Genomic DNA, 14946 nt, shown 5'->3' on the forward strand with positions numbered 1-14946 from the left:
TTTTGTGTAATAAACCAATGTAGAAAAGCTTCAGGAGGTTCCGGTTCCTGCAGTTTGTGTTTGTGATGATGACACAATGTGTAACACTACTGTTGTGTTTCACAACCAAACACACAGTTGATTTAATCACTGCACTTCCATACAACTTCCAGGAACTTTATTTTGAAACTGCTTTCTACTTCCGCTTCTCTAGATGAAGATTTTACTGAGATTAAATACTGAAGACTGAACTAGAAGTTGTGACACTTTGAAACACATTCAATCATGTTGATTCTGGTGTTTCAGTGTTTCACCTGTACAGCACACACAGTTGTTCACCTCATCAGCTAATCTTCTTCTTCTTCTTCTTCTTCTTCTTCTTCCTCTTCTTCTTCTTCTTCTTCTTCTTCTTGGTCTTCCTCAGTTCATGAAGATCTGATTCACATGTCTGCATTAATGTGGACTCTGATGTTACTGCTGGTTTCTGATGAAGGAACTCTTCAATTTCATCTTCATCTTCATCTCCTCAGAGACACTAAATGGTTTCTGTTCTGGACCTACAGACCTTCATGTGACCTCTGACTCACCTGTTACCTGATGTGGCATGTCGTCCTGTTTCAGAACCAAGATGTTAAAATAATTCACTTCCTTCTTTTCTCTGTTAAATTGTGAAATCGTTTCCAGTAACTTCTGCAAAACACGAGACTCAGTTCTTCAACCGTCATCATGACAACAGGTTTACGGCCCTTTAAGAGAAGTAAGAGCAGATTTAGCGTCCTCCTAAAGCCTCCTTAGTTTTTTCTAAATCTTTAAATCATTTATTTTAAATGAGTCTTTATTTACACTTTTAAAACTCTCCATATAAATCTATCTTAAAAAAAAATTAAAAAAATAAAAAAAATTTTTTGTGCAAATATGTATTCATGTAACTATTAAAAAACAATCCAAGGAAGAAGAACTCAGCTTCTCTTCTGGTGTTTTTATCAGTCTATCGATCACACCAGCATAACATCAACCAGTTGGCTCTCGGAGCCACGCCCCTTTCTGGGGGAAAACAATCCTGTACACTGACGGCAACGGTGAAGTCAGACTGTAAGAAAGTTAACGGAGCTTCAGGTCTGTAAAATGGTTCTGATCCAGAAGTGTCTTCAGCTGCAATACCAGCGAGTGCCACTAGAGGTCGGCTCCAAAAAGCCTCCGGCTCCATAGACTCCCATTCAACTTCTCTCATCAAATCCAAAGTGAATCAAATGTGTCCATCAGTTCTCTCGGTGTTGTTAGCTAAAGTCATTCCTTCTTATTAGTTTTCTGGAGGTGCATCTGAAAATAATCCCTCAGTGTTAGGGCGTGTCAATGTGGGTCTGTTTGGGTTCACTAGCGTAGCAGTTAGTTGTGGTTCCTGTCGGATGTGAGGACAGATGAGAGGATATCCGTCCTCCATCCTCCTGGGGTGTCCAGGACTTCAGCCTCGAACTGAAGAGTAGACGACTGCCTCCTCTTCTTCCTCTGGTCTAAAAAACATCATAAGAAACTACAATTAGAGTTAAACTGCTGGTCTTTTATTTCCAATTCTACAAAGGCCTAAGTTGTATTTGACTTTCTACCAGTTTGAGGTAAAAAGACTCTCTCCAAAGGAAGTAGGGACAACATCTAGAGACTGTTGCGAAAATTTTCTTTGTTTAGTAATCAGTGGTGAGTTTCTATTGCTGCCCATTTGTAACACCCGGTGACTGGAGGTCTAACGAGCAGGAGGTGTGGTCTAACGAGCAGGAGGTGTGGTCTAACGAGCAGGAGGTGTGGTCTGACCAGCTGTAGACAACCCTGTTAAAAAAACCAGGAAGTGTTTGAAGCATCAGCTTCAGCGTCAGCCAGGATAAAGACTGAGGAGTCTTTCGTTGGAGTCTCTCACTCGTTCACACCAACACCGTAACCTTTCCTCTGTTATCTGTCCCACCCGTTCCACTCATACCCAACACCTTGTCACAGGAGGACTCTGGAACTGTCAGTCAGCTGCAGGACAGACTTCATCTCTGGACTTCCTTGGTCTCACGGAGACCTGGATCACACCGGACAACATCCACCCTGCTGCTCTCTCCTCTGTCTTCTCCTTCAGCCACACCCCCAGACCCTCTGTCCTCCTCCATGTCCTCCTGTCCTCCTCCATGTCCTCCAGTTCTCCCCAGCTCCGTGGTTGTCTGACTCGGTGCTCCCAGAGAGCCACTATGAGAGCAGCAGAAAGGAAATATAGAAAATCTGATCACCCTGATGACCTGCTCACTTATCAATCTCTCTGTCCTCCTCCTCTCTGTCCTCCTCTTCTCTGTCCTCCTCCTCTCTCCTCTCCTCTTTCTCTGCCTCTATCTCTGCCTCTATCTCTGCCTCTATCTCTACAGCCAAAAGCTCTTTCTACCAAACCAGAATTCAATCCTCATTTTCCAACCCCAAAAAGCTCTTCTCCATCTTCTCCATTTTCTCCACCCTCCTTGACCCCTCCTCCCCCCTCCTCCCTCCATCCTTCCACCAAGCCACTTTGTCAACTACTTCACTAAAAAGATAGATGACATACGCTCCTCATTTTATAATCTATCTTCTATAACTACATGTCCATCATCTTCATCTTCATCTTCATCTTCATCCCCTTCACTTTCCTCTTTCACCCCCCATCTCCCAATCAAGTTGTTACCTTGGTAACCTCCACCCCCCCAACCACCTGCCCCCCTCCCCATCCCATCTCACATTCTCCAGTCTATTGCTCCAGACCTTCTTCTTTTTCTCTCCATCTCATCAACACTTCTCTGTCAACGGTCTGTTTCCTGAACTCTCTGAAGGAGAGAGTGAACCCTCTCCTGAAGAAACCCCCCTCAACCCATCTGAAGTAAACAACTACAGACCGTCTCTCTTCTTTCCTTTCTTTCTAAAACTCTGGAGTGAGCTATCTTTGACCAACTCTCCTCCTATCTCCACCATAATAACCTTCTTGATCACCAGTCTGGTTTCAACAGACCACTCAACAGAGACGGTCTTCCTTGTTGTCTCTGAGCAGCTTCACACTGCTAGAGCAGCCTCTCTGTCCTCTGTCCTGATCCTTCTGGACCTTCTGCTGCATTTGACGGTGAACCACCAGATCCTTCTTTCCTCCTTCAGGACCTCGGTGTCTCAGGCTCTGCTCTCTCCCTGTTCTCATCCTACCTCAACGACCTCACCTACCGGGTAACTTGGAGAGGATCTGTGTCTGAACCATGTCCTCTCACTACTGGTGTCCCTCAAGGCTCCGTCCCGGGTCCCCTCCTCTTCTCTCTGTACACCGACTCTCTCGGCTCTGTCCTTCACTCGCATGTGTTTTCCTACCACAGCTATGCTGATGACACCCAACTGATCCTCTCTTTTCCAGATCTGAAACACAGGTAGCAGCATGAATCTCTGCCTGTCTGACTGACATCTCTCAGTGGATGTCCTCACACCACCTGGAAATCAACCTCCACAAGACCGAACTGCTCTTCCTTCCAGGGAAAGACTCTCCCACCCTCGACCTGACTACTACCTTCAACAACTCTGTTATCCCGACCCTGACTGCTAAGAACCTCGGAGACACTCGACAGTCAACTCTCTCTTACTGCCAACATCACTGCAACAACACGTTCCTGTAGATACATGCTGCACAACATCAGGAGAATACGTCCTCTTCTCACTCAGAAGGAGGTGCAGGTTCTGGTCCAGGTTCTGGTCCAGGTTCTGGTCTTACTGAGAGGCAACACTGCTAACCGCTGCACCATCTATCTTTCCAGATGACAAATCTTTGGCTCACTGCAACCTATAACTCAACCGTCCATAAATATTCATTCAAAATGCGACGAAAATTGCCGCAGACATTCTTTGGATAGTAGATATACGTGTTTTCAAGGAGGTCTGCAGTGATATTAAATATCTTCCTGTAATGTGTAGTGTATGCAAAACTTTTTCAATTTCCCCAAACGTTTCAACTTCACTAAAAGTTGAATCACCATCAACAGGTGGAATCTGAACCATTAATAGCGACCTTGGTGAATTTAGTTGCCATTTTTGGCGATTTACACATGTTGTACTTTAACGAACTCCTCTTACAGATTTTGTCGGACCGACTTGAAATTTAGTAAATTTAGGAATTAAAAGTTATCAAAATAATTTGTTTTCGTCGATCGGTGTGCCTGTGGCGTGGCGGCCAAAAAGTGATCCAAATGTCATGCTATGAATGTTGTTCAAAAAAATGACTGGCATTTTCAAAGTCAAAAATGACTTTAGATTTTTTTTAAAGTTCACGACAAAGGGGGGGATCGAACTCCAAACATTCTAGCTGAGAGGTAGCAGTGCTAACCACTGCCTCATCTACCTTCCCAGGAGTTTGACAGCATTGTGATCTTTGGCTCACTGCAACCTATAACTCCACCGCCCATAAATATTTATTCAAATGCAACCAAAATTGCCGCAGACATTCTTTGGATAGTAGATATACGTGTTTTCAAGGGGGTCTGCAGTGATATTAAATATCTTCCTGTAATGTGTAGTGTATGCAAAACTTTTTCAATTTCCCCAAACGTTTCAACTTCACTAAAAGTTGAATCACCATCAACAGGTGGAATCTGAACCATTAATAGCGACCTTGGTGAAGTAGAATCTTTTCCCTGTTGAGTTAACCAGACTGTTGGTTGAGTCACGAAGATAGTCCAGCAGTCTACAACGCCTGGCTAGAAATGACTTCATGAAAACATGGGTTCAAACCCTGGTCAGGTAACACATATGGTTCAAGGTTTACGGCGTGTGAGTCCCCTTAATGAGCCACGTGGTTCACGGAGAGCAAATCCTTCTAAGGGTAAGACACATGGTTCATGGAGGGCGAGTCCCTCTAAGGGTAAGCCACATGGGTTTGGGTTTGTACCTGCAGTCATACTAATACCAAACCAAAGGTCAACAACAATATAAAACTCAAAAGAAAAAAAAGTCCAAAAGACACATTTTTTAAATTGTGCACTGGTTAGAGCAGTTGCCTTACAGTGAAAAGTAAACTTGAGGCATGTCAGTTTAGAAAAAGGTTATACTCCAAAAAGTGACCCAAAAAAAGTCATACTGTGTTGTCCGTCCATCATGTTGTCCAAAAAGTGACCCAAAATTCATTTTTGTATATAGTATAGAGTATAGAATATAGCATACATAGTATAGAGTATAGAGTATAGAGTATATAGTATATAGTATATAGTATATAGTATATAGTATATAGTAATAGTTTATAGTATATAGTAATAGTTTATAGTATATATTATATATTATATAGCATATATTATAAAGTATATAGTATATAGTATACAGTACATAGTACAACCAGGGCAATGCGGCTAAGTTTTATGTTTCGCCATGGCACAGGAAGTTGACGTTTAAGGTCAAACGATGCTCCAAACCTCATGAAACTTTGCACATCGTCAGACACCAACTTTCATGAGTTTTTGAAGATGTTAAAGCCGCCAAAATAAGGCTTTTTTCTTTTTTTTAAAGAAGAATAAGGAACGAGATCGAGAAAAAAATTAAAACGGGAATATGCGAATCCTCGTGTGCTGCACATCGGGGAGCCGGCAGCCCCAACCCGCTGAATCCCTGACGTGCAGCGTGCCCACATATCACTGCTTGCAGTTTTAATGTTTATTTAAATCTCTATTACGTTTATTTAACTCTCTTTATATTCATTCAAATCTCTCTTTAATTATTTATTTATTTATTTTCATGTTCGAAAGGTGACGTGAAAACAAAGTTTCCAGAAATTTGTATTCAGCATCAGATAATCTGAACTCTTCTCTCACACACACACACACACACACACACACACACACACACACACACACACACACACACACACACACACACACACACACACACACACACACACACACACACACACACACACACATATACACACCTGTCCCTCCTGTCCTGTCCCTTCTGTCTGAACTGGATGGAGACGTAACTGTCGTCCTCCTCAGCTCGCCTGGTTTTCTGCAGCTCGTCTGCTCGTCTCTTAGCGAGCTGCAGGACGCTGCTGTCCGTCTCATCAGACCTCTGAAGACAGACGGAGGACACATAGACACTGTTCACTGAGGACAGACGGAGGACACATAGACACTGTTCACTGAGGACTCACTTTCTGCTCCGTGTCTCCGCCTACAGCTCTCTGACGGTCTGCTGCTGCCCGCCTCCTGCAATGATAATGAATAAATAAACAATACGACTGTTATGACAAAGTGTAAACAACAATACAACCATTATAACAACGTGTAAACAACAATCTGACCGTTATTACAACATGTAAACAACAATACAACTGTTATAATAACAAATAGGTCCTTAAAGATTTCAGCTTCTGAAGTCACAATGAGAATCTGCAGTACTTTTTTTATAAACATGTTTTTGATGATTGTATTAAATACATACTTGATATTAAAATTACATCTTCAAAATGGAGAACTATGTTTTTCATGCAGGAATAACAGACATGCTAAGGCTAGCTAGCTGCATTAGCTAGCATGCTAGGTAGCGGAACAAACCGGCTCTAATTCCAAATACATTTTCCTCATTTTATCAGGTTTTACGTGGATTCAGAAATGTAGGCAACAGAATAGAAAAGATTTCATCATGGTGATATAAAGTGAACATTTTCAGGTTGCAGATGATTCGTTACAACATATCATGTTTTTATACCTCATGTTTAATATCTCTTTGATAATTTTTTCAGATTCATATATTCAGATTAATATGGAGGAAGATTTCCCCTTTGAAATGAAAGTATGATAATACTGAACCGCACAGAGTTCCTGAACGCAGCACAATCAGGATCAATAACCTCCATCAGGAAGGATTCAGTTATTGATCATGTTAACGTCACCACTGGTACCAGAACATCTGTGATGTCATCATGGACCTGAAACTGGAGCAGAATGTCACCGTGAACTCTGAGTTCTACTGGATCTTCTGAGGTTCTGTTCTGTTTGTAGTCTTCGGGTCAGTTTGGGTTTTGTGCTTCCTGTTTAATTATGAAATGACTCCCCTCTTGCTGTCTGTCTCGTTTCACTTCCTGTCCTTTGTATGCATTTTTGACTTTTGGAGGACTACATACAGCCGGATCTCTTGAACTAAGGCAAAGTATAATCTTTAAATACTCTTCTCTGCTAAAGGTTATTCTTGCATCTGTTGTTTTACGCTATCTTGACTGCTGAAGCTTGTCTGTTTTTTGGTGACTAGAATTGTTTGTGATTAGGTTCTTGTTTTCACTCAAGTAACTGTGAGTCAAAGAGAACAAGTTTAGAGTTAAACTGCTAGTCTTTATTTCCAATTCTACAAAGGCCTAAGTTGTATTTGACTTTCTACCAGTTTGAGGTAAAAAGACTCTCTCCAAAGGAAGCAGGGACAACATCTAGAGACTATTGTGAAAGTTTTCTTTGTTTAGTAATCAGTGGTGAGTTTCTATTGCTGCCCATTTGTAACACCCGGTGATGGGAGGTCTTACGAGCAGGAGGTGTGGTCTAACAAGCAGGAGGTGTGGTCTGACCAGCTGAGATAGGTTTCTATATAAGCCCCACGGCATAAGCCAAACTTTAGTCTGCATTTTTTTACTTTTGGAGGACTACATACAGCCGGATCACTTGAACTAAGGCAGAGTATAATCTTTAAATACTCTTCCCTGCTAAAGTTTATTATTACATCTGCTGTTTTACGCTATCTTGACTGCTGAAGCTTGTCTGTTTTTTGGTAGCTGGAATTGTTTGTGATTAGATTCTTGTTTTCACTCAAGTAACTGAGAGTTAGGGTTAGGGTTCTTGTTGTTCTGGGTTTGTACCCTCATGGTTGAAATTAACTTATTGTAAGTCACTTTGGATAAAAGAGTCAGATAAATGAAATGTAATGTAATGTATGATTTTTGGCCCCGCCCCCTAATTGTTTCATCTGTCCCTCGATGTCCTTCCCTCCCTGTTCTGGTACCAGTGGTCCCGTTAACGTGCTGATCAATAACTCTGAATACTTCCTGATGGAGGTCATTGATCTTGATGTTTGTGTTCACTACTTAAGTCGGTCTGTTTCATTCCAGAACCTTCTGATGATGATGATGATGGTGAAGAGGATGGTGAGAGTTATTCCAGCCAGCAGCAGGACACCGATCACAAGTCCAACTACCAGAGACAGGGCCCGGTCCATTTCTGTAGAACACAGTTAATCAGTCAGAATGGAAACAGAACCCAACAGAACCCGACAGAACCAGACAGAACCTTCACTTCTTAGAAGTCATCCAAACATAAACAAACAGCGTTGGTGCATGTTCAGCCTCTGAGTGTCTTTTAGCTCTTTGTTTTGGTTTAGCTGCAGCTTCTTGGTCCGGTTGATTCTTGGCAGTTTCAGCAGACTGGGGGGGGGGGGGGAACACCACTCACTGCTCAGGGTTCTAGACAAGAGGCCCGTCCCAAAGTGGATCCTCGTATTCTGGTGGAGGTCTAGTTTGAGAATCACTGGTCTGATGTTTATGGTTCTGATGGCGTCATCAGATGATGAGAGTCAGAACCTCTGCAGGAATACGGTTCCTACTTCAGGTTGGACAGAGTTCCTGAACTGAAGAAGGTCTGGTGGGGCAGGTCCGGTTCACGGTGAGGAGGAAGGAGACTGACAGCTGGTTCGGTCTGGTGTCAGCAGTACCAGACCGTTCTGGTGAAAGGAGCTGAAGTGGAAGACAAAGCTCTGGATGTTCCGGTGGATCTATATTCCCTCAACTGGGGTTCTGGTCTTGGAGTCGTGACTGGATCTCAGATACAAGGAGCTGAAGTGAGCTTCCTCTGCCACGTCAGCCTCAGAATCTCAGAACCTCCGGAGTCGAGGTGGGCAACCCGACCGTCCATCAGACAGTTTCAAGAAACGTGAAACTGGTAGGAGAACCGGGTCAACCCAGAACTACGGAGGGGTTTTATATCCGGTCTGAGACTGAACCAGAGGACGCCGGTGGATGAAGTGGAGGCGGACCACCTGAATGATGAGTCAGCAGCCTCGTTCAGGGGGTGGAGCCTTCTGTTACCTGATAAAAGGTGGACTAACCTTTGTCTGCAGCGTCAACCTTCACCTGCAGGCTGAACGGTGCCGAGGTCGTCTCCGTGTTGGTCTTCAGAGCGCAGCTGTAGTTCCCAGAATCCTCTGCAGTTAAAGGGCCAATCTGAAGGGTGGGGCCAAACTGTGAGAGGGTGTGGCCATCTCTGAGCCAGGTGACCTGCAGCTGGTGGAAGGTGCAGCGTGAAGTGCAGCGCAGTGTGACTGTTTCACCGCTTCGGAGCTCCCGGTCGCCCCCGGAGACGTTCACCTCCATCTTCATCTCCTCTGGAATAAAAGTGAACATTAGTTATAATGTCACTCATTAATATTATGTTAATATTATATTAATATTACATTAATATTATATTAATATCACATATTATATTTATATTATCCATGAATGTCCGAATCTGTTCTTCTTACCAACAACTTCTAACATCACTCCTGTTTTGTTGGTGAAATGTGCTGAGCTATCGGTTGCTTCCATCCTGAAGCGGAAGGTTCCGTCGTCGTCCTTCCAGACCTCTCTGATCTCTAAGGTGCAGTTGCTCCTCTTGTCTCCCAGGTAACGGTACCGAGAGCTGCTGGAGTCCGACTTGCTGTCATAGACAGACGGAGTCTGGCCTTGACAGATCTCGTGGTTCTTACACCAGACCACCCGGATGATCTGCTTCAGCGGTGTGAAGGTGCAGCGGAGGATGACGGTGGAGCCGGTGACAGCGCAGGTGGAGGTGAACGGATAGTTGACCGATGGAACCGCCGCACCTGGACAACACCAAAGAAGAAGAAAACCAAAGAGTGATGAGAGGAGACAGAGAGAGGATAAACCGGAGGACATGAATTAAAGTAATGTGCTCTTCATGGGAACTGAAACAGGTTTTAAAGTTTTAAACTCTGATGAATCAACAGTCCAGACGTGTGTTTGGTGTTTCTATAGCAACGTACGTGCAGCTTCACCATCGCTGTGTTTCTATAGCAACGTACGTGCAGCTTCACCATCACTGTGTTTATATAGCAACGTGTCCACGCGTGTTAATGTCCACAAACAGTTTTATTCATGTGGGTTAAACATTTACCTGTTTGCAAAGGTGAAAAGTCGGCTGTCCTGTAACTGTTGAGTCATTAAAACAGGAGTGGTGATACTACGTCCCGCCCACCGATAGCTGTAACCTGACTGCTCCACAGGCCTGTCAATCAAACAGACACGCCCCCAAAAACAGGTCTTCTTGAATCTTCTTTTCTAATGAATGAGGGATTATTTTCAGATGGATCTCCAGAAAACTAAGAAGAAGGAGTGACTTTAGCTAACAACACCGAGATAACTGATGGACACATTTTATTCACTTTGGATTTGATGAGAGAAGTTGAATGGGAGTCTATGGAGCCGGAGGCTTTTTGGAGCCGACCTCTAGTGGCACTCGCTGGAATTGTAGATGGAGTCTATGGAGCCGGAGGTTTTTTGGAGCTACAAATAATCTGCAGAGACTCATTCTGACTCCTGAAACTTCTGCAGCACATTTAGTTCGAATACGTTTCCTCCTCTGGTTCTGAGGGTTCGACAGTAGACGTGGCTTCACGTTTTATTAAATTTAATCACTTTAAACTCACCGGCTGAAAAGAACATGAAGCTCCAGAAAACCACTTTGTCCCAAACTGCCATCCTTAGTTTTCCTCTTCAGGTTTGTTGAACGGACGTCCTCACTCTGTCCTCACTCTGTCTGTCTTCACTCTGTCTGTCTTCTGTTGATGAACAGATTCATCTGCAAGAGTCACTTCCCTAAAAACACTATCCTCCCATCACTTCCTCTACACAACTACACACAGTCATAAACACACAACTACACAGTCAGACACAACTACACAGTCAGAGGCACACAACTACACACAGTCAACTACACAATCAGACACACAACCACACACAGTCAGAGACACACAACTACGCACAGTCATAGACGCAAAACTACACACTCAGACACACAACTGCACAGTCAGAGACACACAACTACACACAGTCAGAGACACACAACTACACACAGTCAGACACACAACTACACAGTCAGAGACACACAACTACACAGTCATAGACGCACAACTACACACTCAGAGACACACAACTATACAGTCAGAGACACACAGCTACACAGTCAGAGACACACAACTACACACAGTCAGAGACACACAACTACACAGTCAAACACACAACTACACACTCAGAGACACACAACTACACAGTCAAACACACAATTACACACTCAGAGACACAACTACACAGTCAGAGACACACAACTACACAGTCAAACACACAGCTACACACTCAGAGACACAACTGCACAGTCAGAGACACACAACTACACAGTCAAACACACAGCTACACACTCAGAGACACAACTGCACAGTCAGAGACACACAACTACACAGTCAAACACACAGCTACACAGTTGGAGGGGACGACAAACCTTCTGCTGCTAACAATAAAAGAAAACTCACTGAGGAGAGAACAACATGTCCTCCATCTTTTATTTTGTAATTTCTTCTGCTTCACTTCCTGTACTCGATCACACCCACAACATTTTTCACTTCCTGTGCTCGACCACGCCCACAACATTCATCACTTCCGGTGCTTGACCACGCCCACAACATTTTTCACTTCCTGTGCTCAACCACGCCCACAACATTCTTCACTTCCTGTGCTCGATCACGCCCACAACACTCTTCACTTCCTGTGCTCAACCACACCCACAACATTCATCACTTCCTGTGCTCGATCACGCCCACAACATTTTTCACTTCCTGTGCTCGATCACGCCCACAACATTCTTCACTTCCTGTGCTCGACCACGCCCACAACATTCTTCACTTCCTGTGCTCGACCACGCCCACAACATTCTTCACTTCCTGTGCTCGACCACGCCCACAACATTCTTCACTTCCTGTGCTCGACCACGCCCACAACATTCTTCACTTCCTGTGCTCGACCATCCCCTGAACCCTTTCCACATGCAGCCTGAGGAGCTGAACACCAGCGTTGCTCGTTTGTCTGCAGGATCCAAGGAGAAACTGGTAAATGCTGAATTTGTTTGAAGCAGCGAGTCCGAAGGTGAGCAGCTGTGACTCGATTCTGCAGGATGGAACCAGAGGAACATGTTGGTCCAGTTTCTCTGAAATCATTGAGAATTCTCTCATGATTAAATGGAGATAAATGGTTTGTGATAACAGCAGTGTCCATGTTTTATCTGTTCATGTTCTATCTTTCCATGTTCTATCTGTCCATGTTCTGTCTGTTCATGTTCTGTCTGTCCATGTTCTATCTGTCCATGTTCTATCTGTCCATGTTCTATCTGTCCATGTTTTATCTGTCCATGTTTTATCTGTTCATGTTTTATCTGTCCATGTTCTGTCTGTCCATGTTCTATCTGTCCATGTTCTATCTGTCCATGTTCTATCTGTCCATGTTTTATCTGTCCATGTTTTATCTGTTCATGTTTTATCTGTCCATGTTTTATCTGTCCATGTTCTGTCTGTTCATGTTCTATCTGTCCATGTTCTATCTGTCCATGTTTTATCTGTCCATGTTTTATCTGTCCATGTTTTATCTGTTCATGTTTTATCTGTCCATGTTTTATCTGTTCATGTTCTATCTGTCCATGTTTTATCTGTCCATGTTCTGTCTGTTCATGTTCTATCTGTCCATGTTCTATCTGTCCATGTTTTATCTGTTCATGTTCTATCTTTCCATGTTCTATCTGTCCATGTTCTATCTGTCCATGTTCTGTCTGTCCATGTTCTATCTGTCCATGTTCTATCTGTCCATGTTCTGTCTGTCCATGTTCTGTCTGTTCATGTTCTATCTGTCCATGTTCTATCTGTCCATGTTCTGTCTGTCCATGTTCTATCTGTTCATTTCTATCTGTCCATGTTCTGTCTGTCCATGTTCTATCTGTCTATGTTCTGTCTGTCCATGTTCTATCTGTCCATGTTCTGCCTGTCCATGTTCTATCTGTCCATGTTCTATCTGTCCATGTTCTATCTATAAAATCAAACTCTGATTTAAGTTTCTACAAGAAGTTAATTGTTGAACTTATTTTATTATTTAGTTACAAATAAAAACTGAAAACATTTAGTTGAAATGAAGTGATAGAAGGTTTGTTGTTTTCAGGCATGTTTGGTTAGAACATACATGATGTACAGATATCAGCTGTGAACTGTTCCTCCGTCAAACGCGGCGACTAGAATGTGTTCAGGTACATCACGCGTGTTCAGCATCATCCGTGTTACTCTGCAGGAGGTCTAATCTGCGTGGCGAGAGGCGTCCACAGAGCAGCGCCGTCGGAGTTGTACAGGAAGGAGCTGGAGGCGGAGCCACAGCGGATGGAGGAGGCGGGGCTGTGGACATCTGTGGGAGTCCATCAGGCCGACGACAGGTACATGGTGAACACACACGTGACCACGGAGGGACATGGGAAGGAGGAGAAGCCATACGTCGGCAGGACTGTTTACCTCTACAGGATATCCATCAGTTCGGATACCAGAACACGCGTCATACATGAAGCAGTGCAATGGAACGTGTTAAATATTAAATCCTATCAACTAAACACGTGACTGTGTTTTTCTTCTGCCGCAACATACGTGTTGATCCATGTCATCACTTCCACATCCTGCTGCAGCTCAGCAGACGTCAACATCTTCATGAAGACGAGAAGAAAACCTTGTTTAAAACTTTAGTTTTAGGCTGTTGTTACTTCAGTGTTTTATTTAAGTTAATGCTTCCTTCCAGATGTTCAAGCTACCCATGCCATGTGCACTAATGCACCCTGTACCATCACAGATGCTGGCTTTAGAACTGAGCTGATAACAAGCTGGATGGTCCCTCTCCTCTTTAACCTGGAGGATGCAGCGTCCATGATTTCCAAACAGAATCTCAGATTGTGATCCATCAGACCTCAGGACAGTTGTCCACTTCACCTCAGTCCATCTTCAATGATCTCGGTCCAGAGAAGGCGGCGGTGTTTCTGGATCATGTTTCTATATGGTTTCTTCTTTGGAGGGTTTTAACATCATTTGTGGACGCAGCGATGAACTGTGTTCACAGACGATGGTTTTTCACAAGTGTTCCTGAGCCCATGCAGTGATTTCCACTCCAGAATAGTGTGTTTTTAATGCAGTGATGCCTGAGGGCCCAAAGATCACCACCATCCAATATTGGTTTCCAGCCTTGTCCCTTGTGTTCAGAGATTTCTCCAGATTCTCTGAATCTTTTAATGATTTTATTAACATAGATGACGAAAATCTTTCTGGACTTTGATGCAGTCGATTTGCTGAAAACAAGAAAACTAAACTGAACCATAAACAGTTGCAGTTTGTTTGTTTGTTTAATCTTGTTTATGTACATATAAGCACACTTCCTGTTTATTATATAACACTGTGGGGACTCAAAACAAGGGGCGGGGCCTTCACTCCGCGAGGACCAGTCCTGTGAGGAGGAAGATGTAGAATGTCTCACTCTGTTCACATTTCTGGGAACTGCAAATATCAGACTGCAGAAAAGACAGTAAATAGTTTTTGGTTATAAAGTCAGTCCAGTTTTGTTTCTGCGGTGACATTTAAACATCTTCTCTCCAAAAATCACTTCATTTACAGCTGATTCAGAACAACTGCGACTGAATGACGTTTTCTTTTGATGTGAAACACAAATATTAATAATTTACACACTTGACATGTTTATGATCCATAAAGTTTATTATTTATTGGAAGACTTGGTAAAAAAAAACAAAAAAACATCTCTCCCTCCTCCTCCTCCTCACCCTCCTGCTCATCCCCCTCACCCTGCTCCTCCTCCTCTCTTTGCATGTCCAAATCTGGAGATAGAAATATGAATATGTA

The 14946-nt window shown here is 43.4% G+C and overlaps 1 protein-coding gene across 2 annotated transcripts; it reads right to left on the reverse strand.

Annotated features, from left to right (window-relative positions):
- Positions 1 to 13: 13 nt before the first annotated feature.
- LOC138637168 (uncharacterized) lies at positions 14 to 10791 on the reverse strand. Of its 2 annotated transcripts, XM_069725676.1 has the most exons (7): positions 10675 to 10791; positions 9490 to 9831; positions 9076 to 9351; positions 8087 to 8192; positions 6143 to 6194; positions 5921 to 6060; positions 14 to 1490 (listed from the first exon to the last, which is right to left on the reverse strand). In XM_069725676.1, the coding sequence occupies exons 1-7, from the start codon at positions 10724 to 10726 to the stop codon at positions 1442 to 1444; spliced, it is 1017 nt and encodes a 338-aa protein (XP_069581777.1). In that variant the 5' UTR covers positions 10727 to 10791; the 3' UTR covers positions 14 to 1441. The 2 variants fall into 2 exon arrangements, with proteins under 2 accessions (XP_069581777.1, XP_069581776.1); XM_069725675.1 differs by lacking the exon at positions 14 to 1490 and having other exon boundaries at positions 5187 to 6060.
- Between the last annotated feature and the right edge of the window lie 4155 nt (positions 10792 to 14946).

Source organism: Brachyistius frenatus, unplaced genomic scaffold (assembly GCF_029030835.1).
Source record: "Brachyistius frenatus isolate BFR_SWC_R1_liver_20210118 unplaced genomic scaffold, ASM2903083v1 Contig_437, whole genome shotgun sequence".
In the NCBI taxonomy this organism is placed as follows: domain Eukaryota; kingdom Metazoa; phylum Chordata; class Actinopteri; family Embiotocidae; genus Brachyistius; species Brachyistius frenatus.